This window comes from Typopeltis vanoorti, chromosome 5, assembly GCF_054136105.1.
Source record: "Typopeltis vanoorti isolate ZY-2024b chromosome 5, IOZ_Tvanoo_1.0, whole genome shotgun sequence".
Classification (NCBI taxonomy): Eukaryota; Metazoa; Arthropoda; class Arachnida; order Uropygi; family Thelyphonidae; genus Typopeltis; species Typopeltis vanoorti.
The window spans coordinates 28,258,954-28,277,236 of NC_143553.1; the positions used below are offsets into that span (position 1 = coordinate 28,258,954).

The 18,283-nt window shown below is 34.8% G+C and overlaps 1 protein-coding gene across 2 annotated transcripts in view; it reads left to right on the forward strand.

The window, feature by feature from the left end:
- Window positions 1-18,283, forward strand: part of Rrp5 (Ribosomal RNA Processing 5) — a 681,802-nt gene that overhangs the window by 373,344 nt on the left and 290,175 nt on the right. For both annotated transcript variants that reach the window (XM_090392300.1, XM_090392301.1), the window contains exon 21: window positions 13,277-13,411. In XM_090392300.1, coding sequence (XP_090248426.1) covers window positions 13,277-13,411 — 135 coding nt within the window. The remainder of the gene's footprint in view (window positions 1-13,276; window positions 13,412-18,283) is intronic.

Here is an 18,283-nt window from a genome sequence, read left to right on the forward strand (position 1 = left end):
TTAAATACCAAGATGGTGACTGGTCTGTGGAATGTGTTCCCTATGAGGATAGATTGAGGGTGTGTGGATTGCAGACATTGGTTGATAGGAGAAAAAAAGAGAATATGATAGAAACATTTAAGTTGCTTAAAGGGTTTTATAGGATTGATACAGGGGAAAATGTTTCAGCACTCAGCTAGAAGGGCCAGAACAAGAGGTCATCCCTGGAAGTTGAATAAGGATGTGGCCAGTAGGAGAGTGAGGACTAGATTTTTTGTTTGAAGAGTTGTGAATGAGTGGAATGGGTTGCCTGAGTCAGTTTTGAGTGTATTGTCTGTTAGTGGGTTCAAGGTAAGGTTTGATAGATGAAAGAAATGGATCATGAAAGAAATAGTGCATTTATATATAGTATTTCATAGGATAAAGCATTTATGTATAGTATTTCATAGGACAAAATCAACCGAAAATGGACTTGGAGAAGTCCAAATGGACAAACTTACAATGAAATAGACTTTCATCCTCTCCAACAGAAGATATATAATAAATAATACCGAAGTGCTTAATAGATTTAATACAGGAAGTGACCACAGACTAGTAAGGGCAAAAGTATGGATCAACAAAAAATGGGAATGGAATATGCTCATAAGAAAAAAGTCCAATTTAGTGAATCTGCAAAACCTCTACCACAATAAAAGCTGTTATAGAGAATCACTCAAAAATGAACTAAAAAAGTTAAACACAGCTACTATTATCGATGATACTAATGAAATATTAACAAAATCTATCTTGAATTGTGCACTAGAAATAGGAGGTGTAAAAAGGCACCAAAGAGTGGAATAACTAAGACAGGAATCTTAGATCTGATGAAGAAAAGAAGAGATATGAAAAGAGATTTGAATGACACCAATAAAATAGAGTATGTGGAAATTTGTAAAACTATATGTAAAAGGATGAAATATGAACTTAGATCGTATAATACTAGGAAAATTAAAGAAACAATAGAAAGCAATAGTAATATGAAGGTCCTAAGACGAACATTATCAGTTGAAAAAAAGGAAATAGCTGCTGTAAGAGGAAAAAATGGTGAACTTATAAAAAAAAATAGAGATGCAATAATCAAAAGAATTCAGGAATTTTATACCGAACTCTATGAAGACAAAGACTGGGACATCCAAGAATCATCTGTGGATAACTTGAGTGAGGAAGAACATGATGCCCTGAGATCTTACAAGGTGAAGTGGAAATGGCACTGCGGGAAATGAAGAATCCCAATACAAAAAGGCATCCGACAAGGTGACACCATATTTCCCAAATTATTTACAGCTGCACTAGAGGAAGTCTTTAGAAGTCTTGATTGGGAAACAAAAGGAATAAACATAAATGGAGAAATGCTGCATCATCTGAAATTTGCAGATGATATTGTGCTAATAGCAGATAATCTTGAAGATCTGGAAGAAAGGTTAAATCAGCTAAATGAAGCTCCAGAGTAATTGGATTAAAAATAAATAGAGAAAAAATAAAAATAATGATGAATAAATATATTAACCATAGAACTGTCAAAGTTGAAAACCATGAAATAGAACAAGTTACTTCATATGTACATTTGGTCCAATTGTTATCCTTTGAGGAGTGACAAAGAAAAGAGATTGAATGAAGAATTCACCTTGGATGGATGGCTTATAGGAAAATGAGAGACATATTCAGAAATGACATCCCTATGCGTCTAAAAAGGAAAGCTTTCGACTAGTGCATACTTCCTGTCCTAACATATGGAGTAGAAACATGGACTTTAACAGAAGCCCTAAACAAAAAGCTGAGAACAACACAATATTGCATGGAAAGAAGTATCCTAAAAAGAACATTAAGAGATAGGAAGACAAATACCTGGATTAGATCTCAAACAGGTGTCATGGATATTGTAAAATACATTAAACAGGCTAAGTGGAGATGGGCTGGCCATATTGCCAGATGCAGTGATGGGAGATGGACTAGAAAAACAACAGAGTGGAGACCAATGGATGGAGCAAGACAAAGAGGAAGACTGAGAAGAAGGTGGAGGGAGGCAGGAGTGAGATGGATGGAAGAGGCAGAAAACTGAGTGATCTGTAAAATCAAGGGGGAGACCTTTGTCCAGCAGTGGACAGAACCAAAAGGTTGAAGAAGAAGAGGAGGAGGACAAAGCATGAGCTTAAATGATTGCAGAAGGCTCTAGTAAGTGATAGAGCTGAGAAGAGAAAAAAAGAGGTGAGAAATGACAAAAAGAATATATGACAAAGAAATAGAAGAAGAATAAGAAGAAAGTTTTTTTTTCCCCCTTCTTTTAAAAAAGAAGTTGTTCTGTCTGTGAAGTAGTCATGATCTGTTTCTCCTAACAATGTACTCTATCCTCATTCAGATCATGGTCTATATAAATGTACCATGTGTCTGTAAATGCTTAATTCAGACAAAATTGAACACTTGTTAACTTCTATGTTTAAGAACATAAGAAATTCATACATTACAACCATTATGATAACCCATCATGTACCTTTTTAATGAGGTCAGATACAAGAAAACTACAATCCTGTGTAGAAAATATGAAAGGCTGTATTAAGTTACCCAAAATTTGGCAGACTAATATTAAGATATTTACCATAATGGTCTGGGCTGCTTCTATCTCTAATCAAAAAGCTTGCATGAAATAAGCTTACTTATACCATTACTGTATGAATTTCTCTAATATGTACCTTGTGGTATTACCTGAGTGGTCTTTCAGACAATCATTGAAGCTCAACTAGTTAATATTAGTACTTTTCCACTCCTTCATTAACATCATTAGTTAATACAAAACCCTGTATAACATATATATATTTTTTAATTGCTATGTATTTACGAGGGTGATCTGAAAAGTTCTCAGCACAACAATGAAAAAATGAATTTATATTTTCAAAATTATTTTTATTTTTCAACATAATCTCCCTTAAGACTTTAATCATTTATTCCAGTGATGCTCCAGCACCATTATCCAGTCCCTGTAGTGATTCTCAGTAAGATCTGCAAAATACCCCTCTACAGCTGCAATCACCTTTTGATTTGAATAAAAATACTGAGGGGGTGCTTAAGGGTCAAAGCTGTATAATTGAGAGGAGATTTCCACATAGCCTTTAAAGGAATGCGGAAAACCGACCAGGGCTTCTAACCTAATGTCCAATCCTCATCTTCTCGTGGTGCACCCTGTTGGGTATCTACTTTGATACTGAACGAACGAGGATGGGCTGGCAATTTGGGATTTAGCCGACTAAATTGTATTCTTATTGGTTAAACCAAAATTAAAAATGATGGTACAACATGACAAAATTTCATGCCGGCTGGGACGTCGCCTGGTTAAACAAGGCCCCCGTTGTTTTCGCCAGGGAACCAGGGCGAACAGCAAAAAGTCAGCTACTAGAACAAATCTGAAAACAAACCTCAACTCAACATCACCAGAGTTAAAGATCGGTACTATCAACGTAAGAAGCCTGAATGGCAAAGAAATGGAGCTAGCTGAGGAATTAGATAAGTACCAGATCGACATAATAGGGGTGACTGAAACAAAAAAGACCAAAACTGGTGAGATCTTTCTGAGCAATAAATACAAAATGTTATATTCATAACATAAGATCTGTATTTAAGTTTTGTCGATTTGGAAAAGGCATATGACAAGGTGCCAAGAGAGAAGCTATTCAATATGCTGCGGTTATATGGTGTCAATGGGGCATTATATCAAGCAATACTTAGTCTTTATTTGAGTTGTGAGTCAGCAGTTAGAATTGAAGGAAGTACAGGAAGATGGTTTAATGTTAAATCTGGTGTGAGACAAGGATGTACATTATCCCATCTGTTATTCATTATCTATGTGGATCACATTATGAAGGAAAGTGGTATTAAACCTAATATCAAAATTGGAGATGTTAATGTCAGCTCTTTGCTTTATGCGGATGATGTTATACCTTTAAATAAATCCGCTACAAGTCTGCAAGATTCTCTGACTAAATTGAATAGCTGTTGTAATAGATATGGTATGAAGTTCAGCAATAAAAAGACAAAGACAATGAAAATAGGCAGAATCATTGAAAATGTCAACTGTGTTGTGAATGGAGAACCTGTGGAACAAGTAAAACATTTCAGCTACTTAGGCACAATTTTTACTGAAGATGGTAAACTAAATATAGAAATAGACAACAGAATCAGCAAAGCTGGTATGTCTGGAAGTCAATTGAATAAATTCATATGGAATAAGAAAGAAATTAGTCGGAACACTAAATTAGCTGTATACAAGACATTGTTCAAACCAATTTTAACTTATGGATCTGAGAGCTGGGTCAGAAGTAAAACACTTGACCAAAGACTAGAGACCGCAGATATGAGAGTCCTGAGAAAGATTAGAGGCGTGAACAGATGGCATCAATGGCAATATCATATTAAAAATGAGGATATTAGGAAAGAACTTGACATTATCAGCATCCAGGAATGCGTTAGCAGAGCTAATCTCAGATGGTATGGTCACTTAAATAGAATGGGAGAGGAAAGATTAGCAAAACAAGTGTTCTCTGCCAGGTTGGCAGGAAAACGACCCAGAGGAAGACCAAGATATAGGTGGATTGATACGGTACAAAGTGCCTTAGACGATAGAAATATAAGATCTGATAATGTTGGAGTTTTGACAAGTAAGAGACTGATTTGGAGGAAAATTGTAGATAGGAAGTTAGTAATGATGTAATTTTTCATGTAGTACTGTCATATCCTGTACACCCCTTGAGGGTACATGGCAGGAATTTGATGATGATTATGATGTTATATTCAGGAAATGACAATCAAGGAAAAGAAGGAGTAGCCATAGTATTCAACACAAAATACGAGGCTAATCTTCTTGAATGGCAGTCAGTCTCAAGTAGAGTAGCGTGGGCAAATATGAGAATGGGGAACTGGACAATGAGACTTATTTGTGCCTATGTTCCCACCGAAGGTTCTACTAAGGTACAAGTGGAGGAATTTTTTGAGGCTTTAGAAAAAGCAACTGACACAATGAAAAAGGAAAAGTTGGTTCTTGTTGGGGATCTAAATAGCAGAGTAGGAAATGATTGTGAGACATACAAAAATATTTTGGGAAAATTTGGAGAAAAGAGCAAAGCTAATAATAATGGCAAATATCTGTTGGATTTCTGCTCAGGACATGGACTGGTTATTACTAACACCATGTTCCAACATAAAAATGTGCACAAATTCACATGGAGAGAAGAGGCTAGGAATAAGAAAAGTCTCATTGACTATGTTATTGTTGATACTGATGTTTTCTCCCTGGTGCAGGACACCAGAGTGTACAGAGGATTTGAAATTGGAAGTGATCACTATTTAGTCTTGAGCAGGATAAAATTGAATTTCATATTCAAAAGAATAACATGTAAGAAAGTTTTAAAGCGAATAAAAGTTGAGCAGCTCTCAGATGTGAACTGTAGACTAAAATACAGAAAGGTTATTGAAAAGAAAATGAAAGAGTTTGAGAACAGGAATCAAACCTTGGAGAATCAGTGGCAAACTCTGAAGAAAACATTGATTGATTCTGCCAGAGAGGCATGTGGTGAGGTTGTGTGCAAGGATAAAAAAATCAGAACTCCCTGGTGGACACAGGAAGTTAAAGTGGCAGTGAAGGAAAAGAAGAAAGCATATCAAAAGTTCCTCGCAAATAAGTCAGCTTTTACTCTTACAGAATACAGAGACAAATGTAAGAAAGCTAAACAGTGTGTAAAACTAGCTAAACAAAAGTCATGGGAGGAATTTTGCAATAATATAGAAAATAAATATCAAGAAGGTGGGAAAATATTCTGGAGGTTGTTGAAGAAGCTTAAGAATGGAGGAAAGAGTGCTGTAAACGGAGTTAGAGATGATAAAGGTGACATGAAAACAGGAGAAAAAGATATCCTTGAAGTATGGAGTAATTACTTTGAAAAACTGCTAAATGAAACAAGCAGTGATGACAGCACAGTGATAAAAAACACTGAACAGGCATGCAGTCAGGAATAGATATCCATACTTGAAGTAGAAAAAGCAATCAAAGGCTTGAAATGTGGAAAGGCAGCAGGAGTAGATGATATTCGACCAGAAATGCTGAAGTATGGTGGTATAAAAGTCTTACAGTGGCTGCACTGCATAGTTCAGGAAGCCTGGAGAGAGGGACGAATTCCCGATGATTGGAGTAGAGCTCTCATAGTACCCATATATAAAAAGGGAAATAAAACTGAATGTGAGAATTACAGAGGTATTTCCCTACTGAGTGTTCCTGGCAAGATCTATGCCAGTATACTTGAAAAAGGTTGAGAATTGTGGAAGAAAAGCTTGGTGAAGAACAAGCTGGATTCAGGCCAAATAGAGGCTGAGGATCAGATCTTCACTTTACGACAGTTAGTCAAGAAAGCATGGGAATATAACAAAGATCTGTATTTAAGTTTTGTCGATTTGGAAAAGGCATATGACAAGGTGCCAATAGAGAAACTATTCAATACGCTGCGGTTATATGGTGTCAATGGGGCATTATATCAAGCAATACTTAGTCTTTATTTGAGTTGTAAGTCAGCAGTTAGAATTGAAGGAAGTACAGGAAGATGGTTTAATGTTAAATCTGGTGTGAGACAAGGATGTACATTATCCCCTCTGTCATTCATTATCTATATGGATCACATTATGAAGGAATGTAGTATTAAACCTGATATCAAAATTGGAGATGTTAATGTCAGCTCTTTGCTTTATGAGGATGATGTTATACTTCTAAATAAATCCGCTACAAGTCTGCAAGATTCTCTGACTAAATTGAATAGCTGTTGTAATAGATATGGTATGAAGGTCAGCAATAAAAAGACAAAGACAATAAAAATACTGAGAATCATTGAAAATGTCAACTGTGTTGTGAATGGAGAACCTGTGGAACAAGTAAAACATTTCAGCTACTTAGGCACAATTTTTACTGAAGATGGTAAATTAAATATAGAAATAGACAACAGAATCAGCAAAGCTGGTATGGTGGGAAGTCAATTGAATAAATTCATATGGAATAAGAGAGAAATTAGTCGGAACACTAAATTAGCTGTATACAAGACGGTGTTCAAACCAGTTTTAACTTATGGATCTGAGAGCTGGGTCAGAAGTAAAACACTTGACCAAAGACTAGAGACTGCAGATATGAGAGTCCTGAGAATGATTAGAAGCGTGAACAGATGGCATCAATGGCAATATCATATTAAAAATTATAATATTAGGAAAGAACTTGACATTGTCAGCATCCAGGAATGCATTAGCAGAGCTAATCTCAGGTGGTATGGTCACTTAAATAGAATGGGAGTGGAAAGATTAGCAAAACAAGTGTTCTCTGCCAGGTTGGCAGGAAAACGAACCAGAGGAAGACCAAGATATAGGTGGATTGATACGGTACAAAGTGTCTTAGACGATAGAAATATAAGATCTGATAATGTTGGAGTCTTGACAAGTAACAGACTGATTTGGAGGAAAATTGTAGATAGGAAGTTAGTAATGATGTAATTTTTTCATGTAGTACTGTCATATCCTGTACACCCCTTGAGGGTACATAGCAGGAATTTGGTGATGATAAAAGTACTGACTGTAGAGGAAGAGTTTTAGTTTTGGGATGAGAGAGAAGTCAGAGGGAGCCAAATCTGGGGAATTGAGTGGATGTTCCAACAATTCATAGTGCAGATCCCTTAATTTTCCCATTGCCAAAACACCTTTGTGGGCAAGTGAATTGTCCTAATGAAAGATCATTTTTTTCTTCTGCAAACCGGGTCTTTTCTCATGAATTTTTTCATCTAGTCCGGTTAAAAGATCGGAATGATATTCTCCAGTTATTGTTTTACCCTTTTCAAGATAATTAATGAACAAAATGCCTTTATTATCCCAAACACCAATGCCATGATCTTTTCCTGCTGATGGAACTGACTTTGTCTTCTTTGGCACTGAACAACCGGCTTCTGTCCACTGTTTTGACTGCTGTTTGGATTCTGGTGTGTAATGTTGAATCCAAGTCTCATCCATAGCAATAAATCGATGCACAAAATCAGTTTTATTCTTGTTAAAATGCTCCAAGCACTGTTCAGAGATTTTCATGCGAGTTCGTTTTTGATCTGATGAGGAAGCGCGACACCCATCTTGCACAAAGCTTTTTCATTTGCAATTCTTGATGCAAAGTATATGCTACACATTCTTTTGATATGCCTATAGTCTTGGCATTTTCATGCACTTTGTCTCACTGGTCAGCGAATATTATATCATGCACTTGATCAATGATTTCTGGTGTTGTTACATTTTTTGGGCGTCCTTCACATTGATCATCTTCAAGGCTGGTACAGCCATGTTTAAATTCGGCAGCCCATTTCTTAATTGTAAAAAACAAAGGAGAAGAGTGCCTATTAACTTTTATGAACTTCGAATGAATTTCTTTTGGCGTTAAACCTTCTTTTATGAAGAATTTTATAACCGCATGATATTCAATTTTATCCACTTTAAGGGATACAGACAATTGTATAAAACAAACTACTTGATAGAATGACTTGCAATTTCACATGAATGCTTATGACAGATGTATCAACTTAGAAAAAAAAAAAAACCTTGCCGATAGTGTTGCCATCTATGGTCGTGGCCGAGAACTTTTCAGACCACTCTTGTATATACAACACTAGGGACAGGTTTTTCAATTTGGTGTTATTTCCCAGCTTCACAGCTTTGAAATGGTGACCAGTCTCCACTAGAAGTTAATGTTTACCATTGCTACTGCTTACTACTACTTCATTCATTAAAATTTAAGTTTTGATCTCTATAAATGACTTTACCTATAACCAAAAGACTTTCAACAAGATTTGCTCATTATTAAGAAGTTGATCTGATTTTCTCTTTAATTGTAATAGATGATGTTATTCCATCAGTTTTCTAAAATATGGGATAACATAATTGCAAGCACTGTACCCCTTTGGATGTGATAAATGAGTTATGAGACTATTTTACAACTGTACATATGATATTTTGCAGCTGCATGTTTTTCTAGATAGTGGGCATATAATCTTCAGGTTATACATTGTTGATTATTCTTAATTTTTTCAGAGGAAAATTTCTGCTACAATCAGTAGTCATGTATTGATTGGAGCAGAATGAGGCAGAACAATTAGGAAAATGATTTTTGCTAATTCTATATCTAGTTGGCAAAAGAAATTATGATTAGATTGGAAAATGTGTGCAAAGAAATTGATAATATTTGCTGAAAATCAAATGAGGAAAATTTCTTTTTTTTTCGTATGTGAATGCCAACCACAAATATTGAAAAACCTACAATACATTGGTGCTGTCAATTGAAGGTTCAGATAATTGGAAACCATACCCTAAAAACCAAACTTGATTGTTTTAAAGCAGCCAGTTCAGGACTCTAGTAAATAGGTGATGTTGGTTGCATGCTGTGCAATAATTTATCTAAAACATTGTTTACAGGCATCAATTTCATCAACATCCTCTCCTTTACAATCTTTCATATTTCTGTAGCTTACTTTTAATGTCGAAGAGATTCTTGGTGAAGGGAAGAGTTTTATTATTTTGTTCTCAGTTATTTAGTGTAGCAAGATATGTGACTATAAGTTATATCATAATCACATTGTAGCCTTGTTATAGCTTTAATATTTGGCCCCTGTTGACAATCTGACTGAAAACTAATTTATGTTGCTAAGTTTTGGACAGGTCTTTGTATATCACACTATTGGATGGTAGTCATAAAAACAGAGAACTGAAAATTTTATAGTTCTGATTAACATTTGTGAAAATCATGTTAATCTTCATCTGATATAGACATTTGATTGACTTTAGAAGCATCATATTTATTTTGCTGGAGTATATTCATGTATTGAATTTTTATGTAATAATGTGTTCTGAATTAATTATTTTAATTATTTTAATTTGTGTGTGTAACTGGTTAATCTGCCCATTTATCTGTGTACTACTTTAAGCATGGTGCAGTATGGCCTCAGAACTTAAAGTGCCAAAGAAACCCAAAACAGCCAACCTTTTGTTGATATTGAAGTTATTGCAAGTGGTTTTTGAAATAACATCTCAGTAGTATGCATGTCAATTCATTTATGCAACCTGAGCATTGATGTTGTCTCTTAATATACAAAAATTAATGCAGGATTGACACAATTTTAATTATTTAAATACTTTGCCAGAAAGAAACACATGATTTTTAATATTTCTTATAAAGAGCTTAAATATAAAATCATACCATCATGATTGTAGGACAAATTGTATAACATACTATCATATCCTTATTATCGGTCATTTTTGGGATGTTTGAGGTCAGTATGTTTCATTTATTACCGTATTTTTCTGTGTATAAAACAAATCCTACATTTTCGAAGCCAAAATTAAGAAATCAATATTTTAAACATAAAACAGAACATATTTGATAATTTTTTAAAATATTCCAAGTATATTTAGTAATTAGGTAATATTTTTAAGATAGTTTTCAAAAGTGTTAAGTTCTGAATGAAACTAAAATTAAATTAATTCACGTTTCCTACAGACTTAACATGGGTTTGCATTTTAGAATCACATATTGATATATTGGGCTTACTAATTTCTTGTAATTTACCAAAGTATTACTAAATTGAGGATATTTTCACTACTTTATGTTATAATGTAAAATATTGTAAATTGCTTAAATGCTTAAACCTTGCTGCTTTTGTGTAATACTTACAAATTGCTGGGAGAAAAGATCCGGCCACTTTTACTCCGATTAAGTAAAAGTGGCCGGAATCTAAACACGTGCACCCTTTAGGTAAGCATGTATTCTCCCCCTCCCCCCCCCCCCCACCACCACCACCACACACACACACACACACTTGAAAGAGTATGCTAGAATTCTGTATGTGGTGCCAAGTACTGGGTGACGTAGGGTGACATGGAAAAAGGGGAGGAGGAAAACGATGACGTAAGAGAAATCGGTAGCGTGCGATTTAAAAAGTCGTTGCAGCGCCTAAAAAATACTCTTACTCTTATGCTCTTGGACTCGTGCTCTGGTGTGTTGGAACCTCCTCGTGGCTCCTTCTCGTCCCCCGCTTTTTGACGCGGATTCGAGGTAAAGACTGAGGAACTATGCCGTGAAATTCCTGAAAGTTTACCGGTCAGCGATCAGCCCAGCTGAAGGAAATCTCCAATATTTCCGGAGATATCATTCCGATGTTGTGCCAATTAGCCAGAGAACAACGTATGCCTACTTTTGGCGGCGGAGATAACTTCAGCTCGGACCCGTGAAGAATGCCTCAGAAAAAGTAGAATGAACCAGGAGCCAAGAACAAATGTCCAATCGTGATGTGTGTGATGGCCTAATTGTTCCCCAGCAGTTGGTAATGTACAGTCTATGTTTTTATAAGTATCTGTGTTTAAGAAGAATAATTGTAACTATAGGAAGGACTCTAGAGATTTGTTTCTGTTAAAGCAGAGTGATTATATAATTTTAGTGAAAGAATTATTGTAAGAGCACGTGGAACTAAATTAGAAATTCAATTAGCAAATGTCCTTTAGTATTGAAGAGTATGTTTGATCTATCATGTAGAAGTTGTAAACTATATATGAAGTTCTTTGTTTTGCGTGTTATGATAAAGATAGAGAGGTTAAATAATTAATGCTCATTCCTTAGAAATTGTAGACTGCTTTATTAGTGTATATTCATAAAGTGTAAGATGCTTCATTTGTAATTAAATGTTTTGCTTTTTAAGTTTAACTGGTGCCTTGCCTGATTTTCTTCTCTATTGCACTTTGACCTTAAACCACTATCTACCTTTAAGAATGATGCTAGTGGTTTAAGGTCAAAGGGATTGCTAATGGTCAATACCAATTCCTTTGTTCAATACTGGATCTGATTCCTTTTTCAGATTCATGGAAAATTTATATTTATCATGCGCCACTCTGAATCCTAGATTAACAAAGAGTGCAGAATCAAGGAACCAGAACACAGTTTTGCATACAATCTTATTTCACTATAAAGTACTTTTGCAGTCGTAGCCTCTCTAATAATTAATCTCCCTCGGTGGTCCAAATTTTATGAGAAAGTGCAATAGAGAAGAAAATCAGGCAAGGCACCAGTTAAACTTAAAAAGCAAAACATTTAATTACAAATGAAGCATCTTACACTTTATGAATATACACTAATAAAGCATTCTACAATTTCTAAGGAATGAGCATTAATTATTTAACCTCTCTATCTTTATCATAACACGCAAAACAAAGAACTTCATATATAGTTTACACCTTCTACATGATAGATCAAACATACTCTTCTATACTCTTCAATACTAAAGGACATTTGCTAATTGAATTTCTAATTTAGCTCCACGTGCTCTTACAATAATTCTTTCACTAAAATTACATAATCACTCTACTTTAACAGAAACCAATCTCAATAAGCACATGTGTATTAAGACCAAAATTTTAGAGAACAAAGAAGAAGAATAAGTAAGACTTTACAATGGCACAGCAAATTTTACAAAAGTTTTATGACATAGGAGTAAAACTGTCAAAAAGGCAAAATGCCATTTTGCCTTTCCTGTGAAATCAACAATGTTCATTTCTCTTGCAAACCTTTTTGCCTCATATTGAATAAACTTGGTTGAACACACACATCCCACTCTGGCACTGCTCCACAATCCAAGTCTTAAGCCTCTGCTCCAAGTTTGGTCATTTTGCTGGTTTACCTCTTAAGGCCCTTTTCTTTTTTGGCATCTTGAGTAGTTGTTTTTCCTGTTTTCCCCACTGTCTAATCATACACTCAGTGGGAGGATGTCCAAACTGTCTCTCTGAAGCTTTATTTCCATGTTCTTTTGCATAATTGATGACTTTTCACTTGAATTTTTGAAGAATATGACAATCGTTTTTTATTTTCAGACATTTTTATGGGCTAGTGCTCAGAATATTGTTAATGCATTAATTTACCCCACCAATGAGTTGCAGATGTATGAATGCTTTCAGAGTTCTGATTGGTTTATTCAGAATCAACCATTAATGACATCAATCGACAGAGTTAACAAAGGCTAGTTATTGGCAGAAGCCTGTTCGCAGATACAAGGTACTGGCAGTTTCGCAATGACAACCGTGGGTCTCCCAATCAGTTACCCCCTCCCTGTATAAGACGACCCCCAATTTTTGGTCTAAAAATTTTAGAAAAAAGTATCATCTTATACACTGAAAAATGCGGTATAGATTTATTTGTTGGTCATTTTGTTGTTGTTGTTTTTTCTAGATGCAAGAGGAAAGTTGGCCAGATTAACCATTGGAAGTGTTATATTAGTGAAAATAACTGATATAGATGAAGTTGGTGTTATTTGTGAACTGAAAAGCAGTATTAAAGGATTTGCCACAAACTTTCATTTAGGAGGTAGTATAATGTTTTTCTTCTAGATTTTTCTTTATGATAATGTGCAGATTTTTATTCACTACTATAAAATATAAAAGTAAATTAACAAATAATGTGCAGAATTATATATTTGTAATTTAAATATCTACTCCTTCAGCATCTTCTGTCCACTGCAGGATATAGCCATCCCTACTTCTCCCAAATTTCTTCCTGTTTCTCTCCTTACTAATGTCCTCTATCTCATGTCAAATCTTTATTGATCACCCTTCCATGTTATCCTGATCATTGTTGACTTTTATTTCTCTTTTCTTCTCTTTGTATCCACTCTGCATAATTTTGTTAATTTTCATCTGTTATTATACTAATATGCACAGCCTGCCACCATTTACATGCTAATATAGGAAGATAGACCAATCTGTCTTCCTATTTTTTAGTTGTTACCCATATCTCACTTCCATAGGTAAACACTGGAATTAAATCATATATTAAATAGATTTCTTTTTAAATATACAGGTAAATCTCAGATAATCTTTATGCAGCCAAAATGCTTTCTTTCATAGTGTGAGTCTTCTGTTTCTTTATTTTGTTTTTTTCCTTACAGCTAACTGACTGTCTGAGGTAAATATAGTCATCTGCAATTTTGTGATAAATTTTGTTTTATGTTAAATTTTAACCCTCTCTTCTTATTCTCTATAAAGGTCATTTAGCATTTTCTGATCTGCTTCTTTCTTTATTTATTTATAAGCCTTAGATTTTTACCATGGGTGGGTTAAGGATTTTTTCCTCCTAATTTTACTGATTTCATACATGTTTGTGTTTTTATTTATTTTTTACTAGATCCAGAAACTCTGCTCTAGATACCAGACATGGAACATTTTCAAGCCACTTCAGGCCTCCAATAAATGGGGCAGTGATCTCATTACAACATCCATGCTCACAACTGGATTTGAACCTTTATCCTGTTGGTTGGAGATCAGATATTCTAACCACTCAGCCAACCAGTCCAGTATGGCTAGGAAGTATATATATATACACACACAGTCTTGCTATAAACACTGCTACAACTTCCACATACCCCCACACTACCCAAAGAATTGCGCAAGCCTAGTTCTGTTAGTGGCGCTATGTGCAGCCAATATTCACATATTTATAGAGAGAGAGATGTTTCCAGCGTAGAGAGAGAGAGTTGTCTAGCTGTATGAGTTAACATGCAGTGGGGAGATTATGAGAACTGAGTAGCTGCAATGCCACTTCACAAGGTTGGAATGCAGCCACTTGTTATTGTTTTTCAACACACTAAAACACTCAGGATCAGTAGGATGTTTGTGTATTGGACTATTAACCATTTTAATGATACAAAGAACAGGTCAGGCACGCTGCATTAGGATGCAACAGCTGGTGAGGTCTGTGAAGGCACACCTTTGCCATAATCCTGTGAGAATGCAGAAAGTGATGTCACGACAGATTTTTTACTAGTTAATATAAACAATCAAAGCTTTTCTCAAAATCTAGAAACACTAAGTAAGCAGAATGAGGATATTCATATACTTTTTTCTGTTACGAAGGTAATCGTGTGGATGTTATCTATTGTAGAGAATCTTGTTCTGAAGCCAGCACATTCATATGGCTGGCTTCAGAAATTTTGAAATCGAGAAAAAAAGCATCCTTCAAAAATCTTGTGATTTTATTTAAAATATGGATACAAAAATGTACACTTGTGATGGCAAACTGATTAGCCTATAGTTTTTGATATCACTTCTGCTGCTCTTTTTATATAATAACATAATCATCGATTTATGCTATTGCTGTGGATTTCTTTCTGTAATTCAAATATTGAACATTCAGTATGACCTTAACAAACTGTGGCTCTTCTGATTTTATGTATTGTACTAATACACCATATTTTCCAGGATTTCTGTTAAGAATAATAATTTGTTACTGATTTAGAGACTTTCCATTATTCTTCTATTATGGTTGGTAGTTCTGTATCTACTTCATCTAAATTCAGTGAAGGATCTGTATTTGTTTCTCGGCCTTTGTACAGACCCTATAAAAATCTCTGTTGTAGAGCCTGTGTGGCTCAGTGGAAGTGCTGTTTGCTCTCCACAACGCTTGACCACCCAAAGGAAACCTTAGATTCAAATCTAGTTGCTGACTGGAAGAACTTTTTCTAAGCCTTTCTTTGACTAGTTCCCAACTTAGTCAAATTCTAGCATGGGCAAGTGAGTTTTTCTCCAGGAAACTTGGGTTTTTCATCCTATAAACTCAAGAAAATCGACTGTAGAACCCACATTATCTCAGACAATATATATGTAATGTTAGGATTAGAGACCACGAGATGATGGCACTTGTCAGCTGCCTCTCTTCAACAGATGGCGGATATTGTTAGTGATAGTCTTGGGCCAGCTATCTCTAATTGGCCTCCGATGGAGATTGAATGTGAATTGAATTGAACTTGCACACTCCCCCCCCCCCCCCCTCATTCTCTAAAAAGTTAGATAAGGCTAAAACAGCCTCGCCTACTCCTTGTAATGGAATCACTTTTTTTTTTTTTTTTTTTTTTAAAGCAGATCTCTATTGTATCATACTATTCCTTTCTTATTTCTCAGTTTTGGAATCCATATTTTCATTTTATATAGCACTTGTGTGATCATTTTCAGTGATTTTTTTGTGTTCTGTTATTTTGAATTGTTCTTATATGATATTTTCTGATGTTTTTAATTTCTTTTCTGTCTATTGCATTTCTATGAATTCTGTATTGCCTGTGTTACTCCTGTGTCTCCTTTTCCTTAATTATTCTCCTTTTTTTTATTGCAACAAGGGTCTGTAAAGTAAGTTTTTCTGTAGTTTTGTTCTGATAACGATTTTCTTAAACCCTTAGTAACTTATATTATTGTGTAACTATTTTCTCCATATCAGATAAATTTGATTCATTCATACTTCTTTCTTTCAACTTCCTTTTCATTATTTCCTCAAATTTTTATTTAAAGTTTATTATACCTTTACCTTCTGTTATGGGTTTTTCATTCCTAATTTCAGTTTTTCTCTATCAATGTTTATTTTTATTCTTTCTCTCACTAGTCTGTGATCACCATCATAATTAAACTGGTTGTCAACAGTTACATCTTTTAATATCCATGTTCACCATAACGTGATCAGTTTTAAAATCTTCTATGTTTGGTGATCTCCAGTTCCACTTTTATTTATTTCATTTTTTAAAGAAAGTTACCTTTATATAAAACCCCAGCTCTCTGCAAATTCAGTAAATCTTTGTACTCTTTTATTTCTTTGGACCACACCTTGCACACTTTCTCCCTGTTGTTTCTTCCCTATTTTACAGTGAAGTCTCCCATTGCAATTTTTCAGTAATGTATTTTCTCTGAGAATGTTGGAGAGATCCTCATATCTGAATGACCAAAGGTAGGTGCATATTGTATTGCATTCAAATCAGATTGCTCATTGATTTTCAATTTACAAGATATAATTCTCTGGAATTGTGATTTAAATTCAAGGATGTTATTTTTTTCCATTTTTTATGGACCATAATTCCAGCTCCTTCTTGACCATAATCTTTCCCAGCAGATAAGTAAAATATACTTGCTTGTTTTAATTTTTGTTTCTCGTATTCTAGTTTCAGAAAGTACAAATGTATGTTACTTTATTTTTTCCAGTGCCTTACATCATTCTTCTTCATTTAATTGTATTTTCAAAGTTATATATGATGTGGTATCCAAAAATAACCGGAATTATTTAAAAAATTTTTTTTATTAAAGTTTATATCATATTCTGGTGTCCTTCAAAGTACTCTCCATGTGAGGCAGTGCACATGTCCTAGCGTTTTTTTCACTGCTGGAGACAGTTCTATAACTTTTCAACAGGAATACTGCTTATGGCCTCCAGCGACTTTTCTTTCACTTCGTCCACATGAAAAATTTGCCCTTTTGTGGTTTTCTCTATCCTTGGGTATTAAAAAAAAAAAAAAAGTCACATGGAGAGATGCAAACATTCACACTTTTTTGATCCTCTGTGAGAAAATGAGACACACATTTTATTATTATTATTATTATTGCATAACGCCTCAAGGGAGTGCAATGACTCATCGAGGGAGGGTACCAACTCTACAGCTCTCCATCTCCACCAATCGCAACTGCCTTCATCATCTACACCAGGGTTTTTCAAATTGTGTTCTGCAGAAAGTGAGCAAGTGTTCCGTGATGTAAGTTACCAAGCCGTGTATTTTTAAACATGGAAGTAATTCGGGAAAGGGAATACCTCTGTTTATAATCGGTCATAAAAATTGCCTGCAAGCTGATTACAACAATGGGCGGCATATCCTCTGTTCTCAAAACTGAATAAAATAACATCTGTTTTGCAAATATCAGTGCCCAAGCAGCATATTTTTAAACATGAAAATATTCATGAATTATCATTAATTTTCACACATCGAAATCTTTCAACATTCGGGTAAGGGAATGCCGCTGTTTATGACCAGTCATAAAAATTGCCTGCAAGCCTATTACAACAATGGGCGGCATATCCTCTGTTCTCAAAACTGAGCAAAATAACATTGTGTTGCATATGTTAGTGAGCAATCAGCAAGGAAGTATAAACAAAATATTTCCACTGAAATTGAACATCGAGGCAGTCTGTATCCGGTTCTCAAATCTAGTAATACTGAATACTTTCTTCGCAAGTTCATATTTAGAAGAAACACACTTATAAACCACAGTGAAAATTATTTAATTGTAAATGTTTCATCCTAAGTATCTTAGGACATCATCAGTACAGTATTTAAACAAAATTAGGAATAACATACAGTTAGGGCGCATGATTACAATAGAATCTCATGAAAACGTGCATAACGTGCTAAAGTAGTACAAAAAAAAAGTTAAT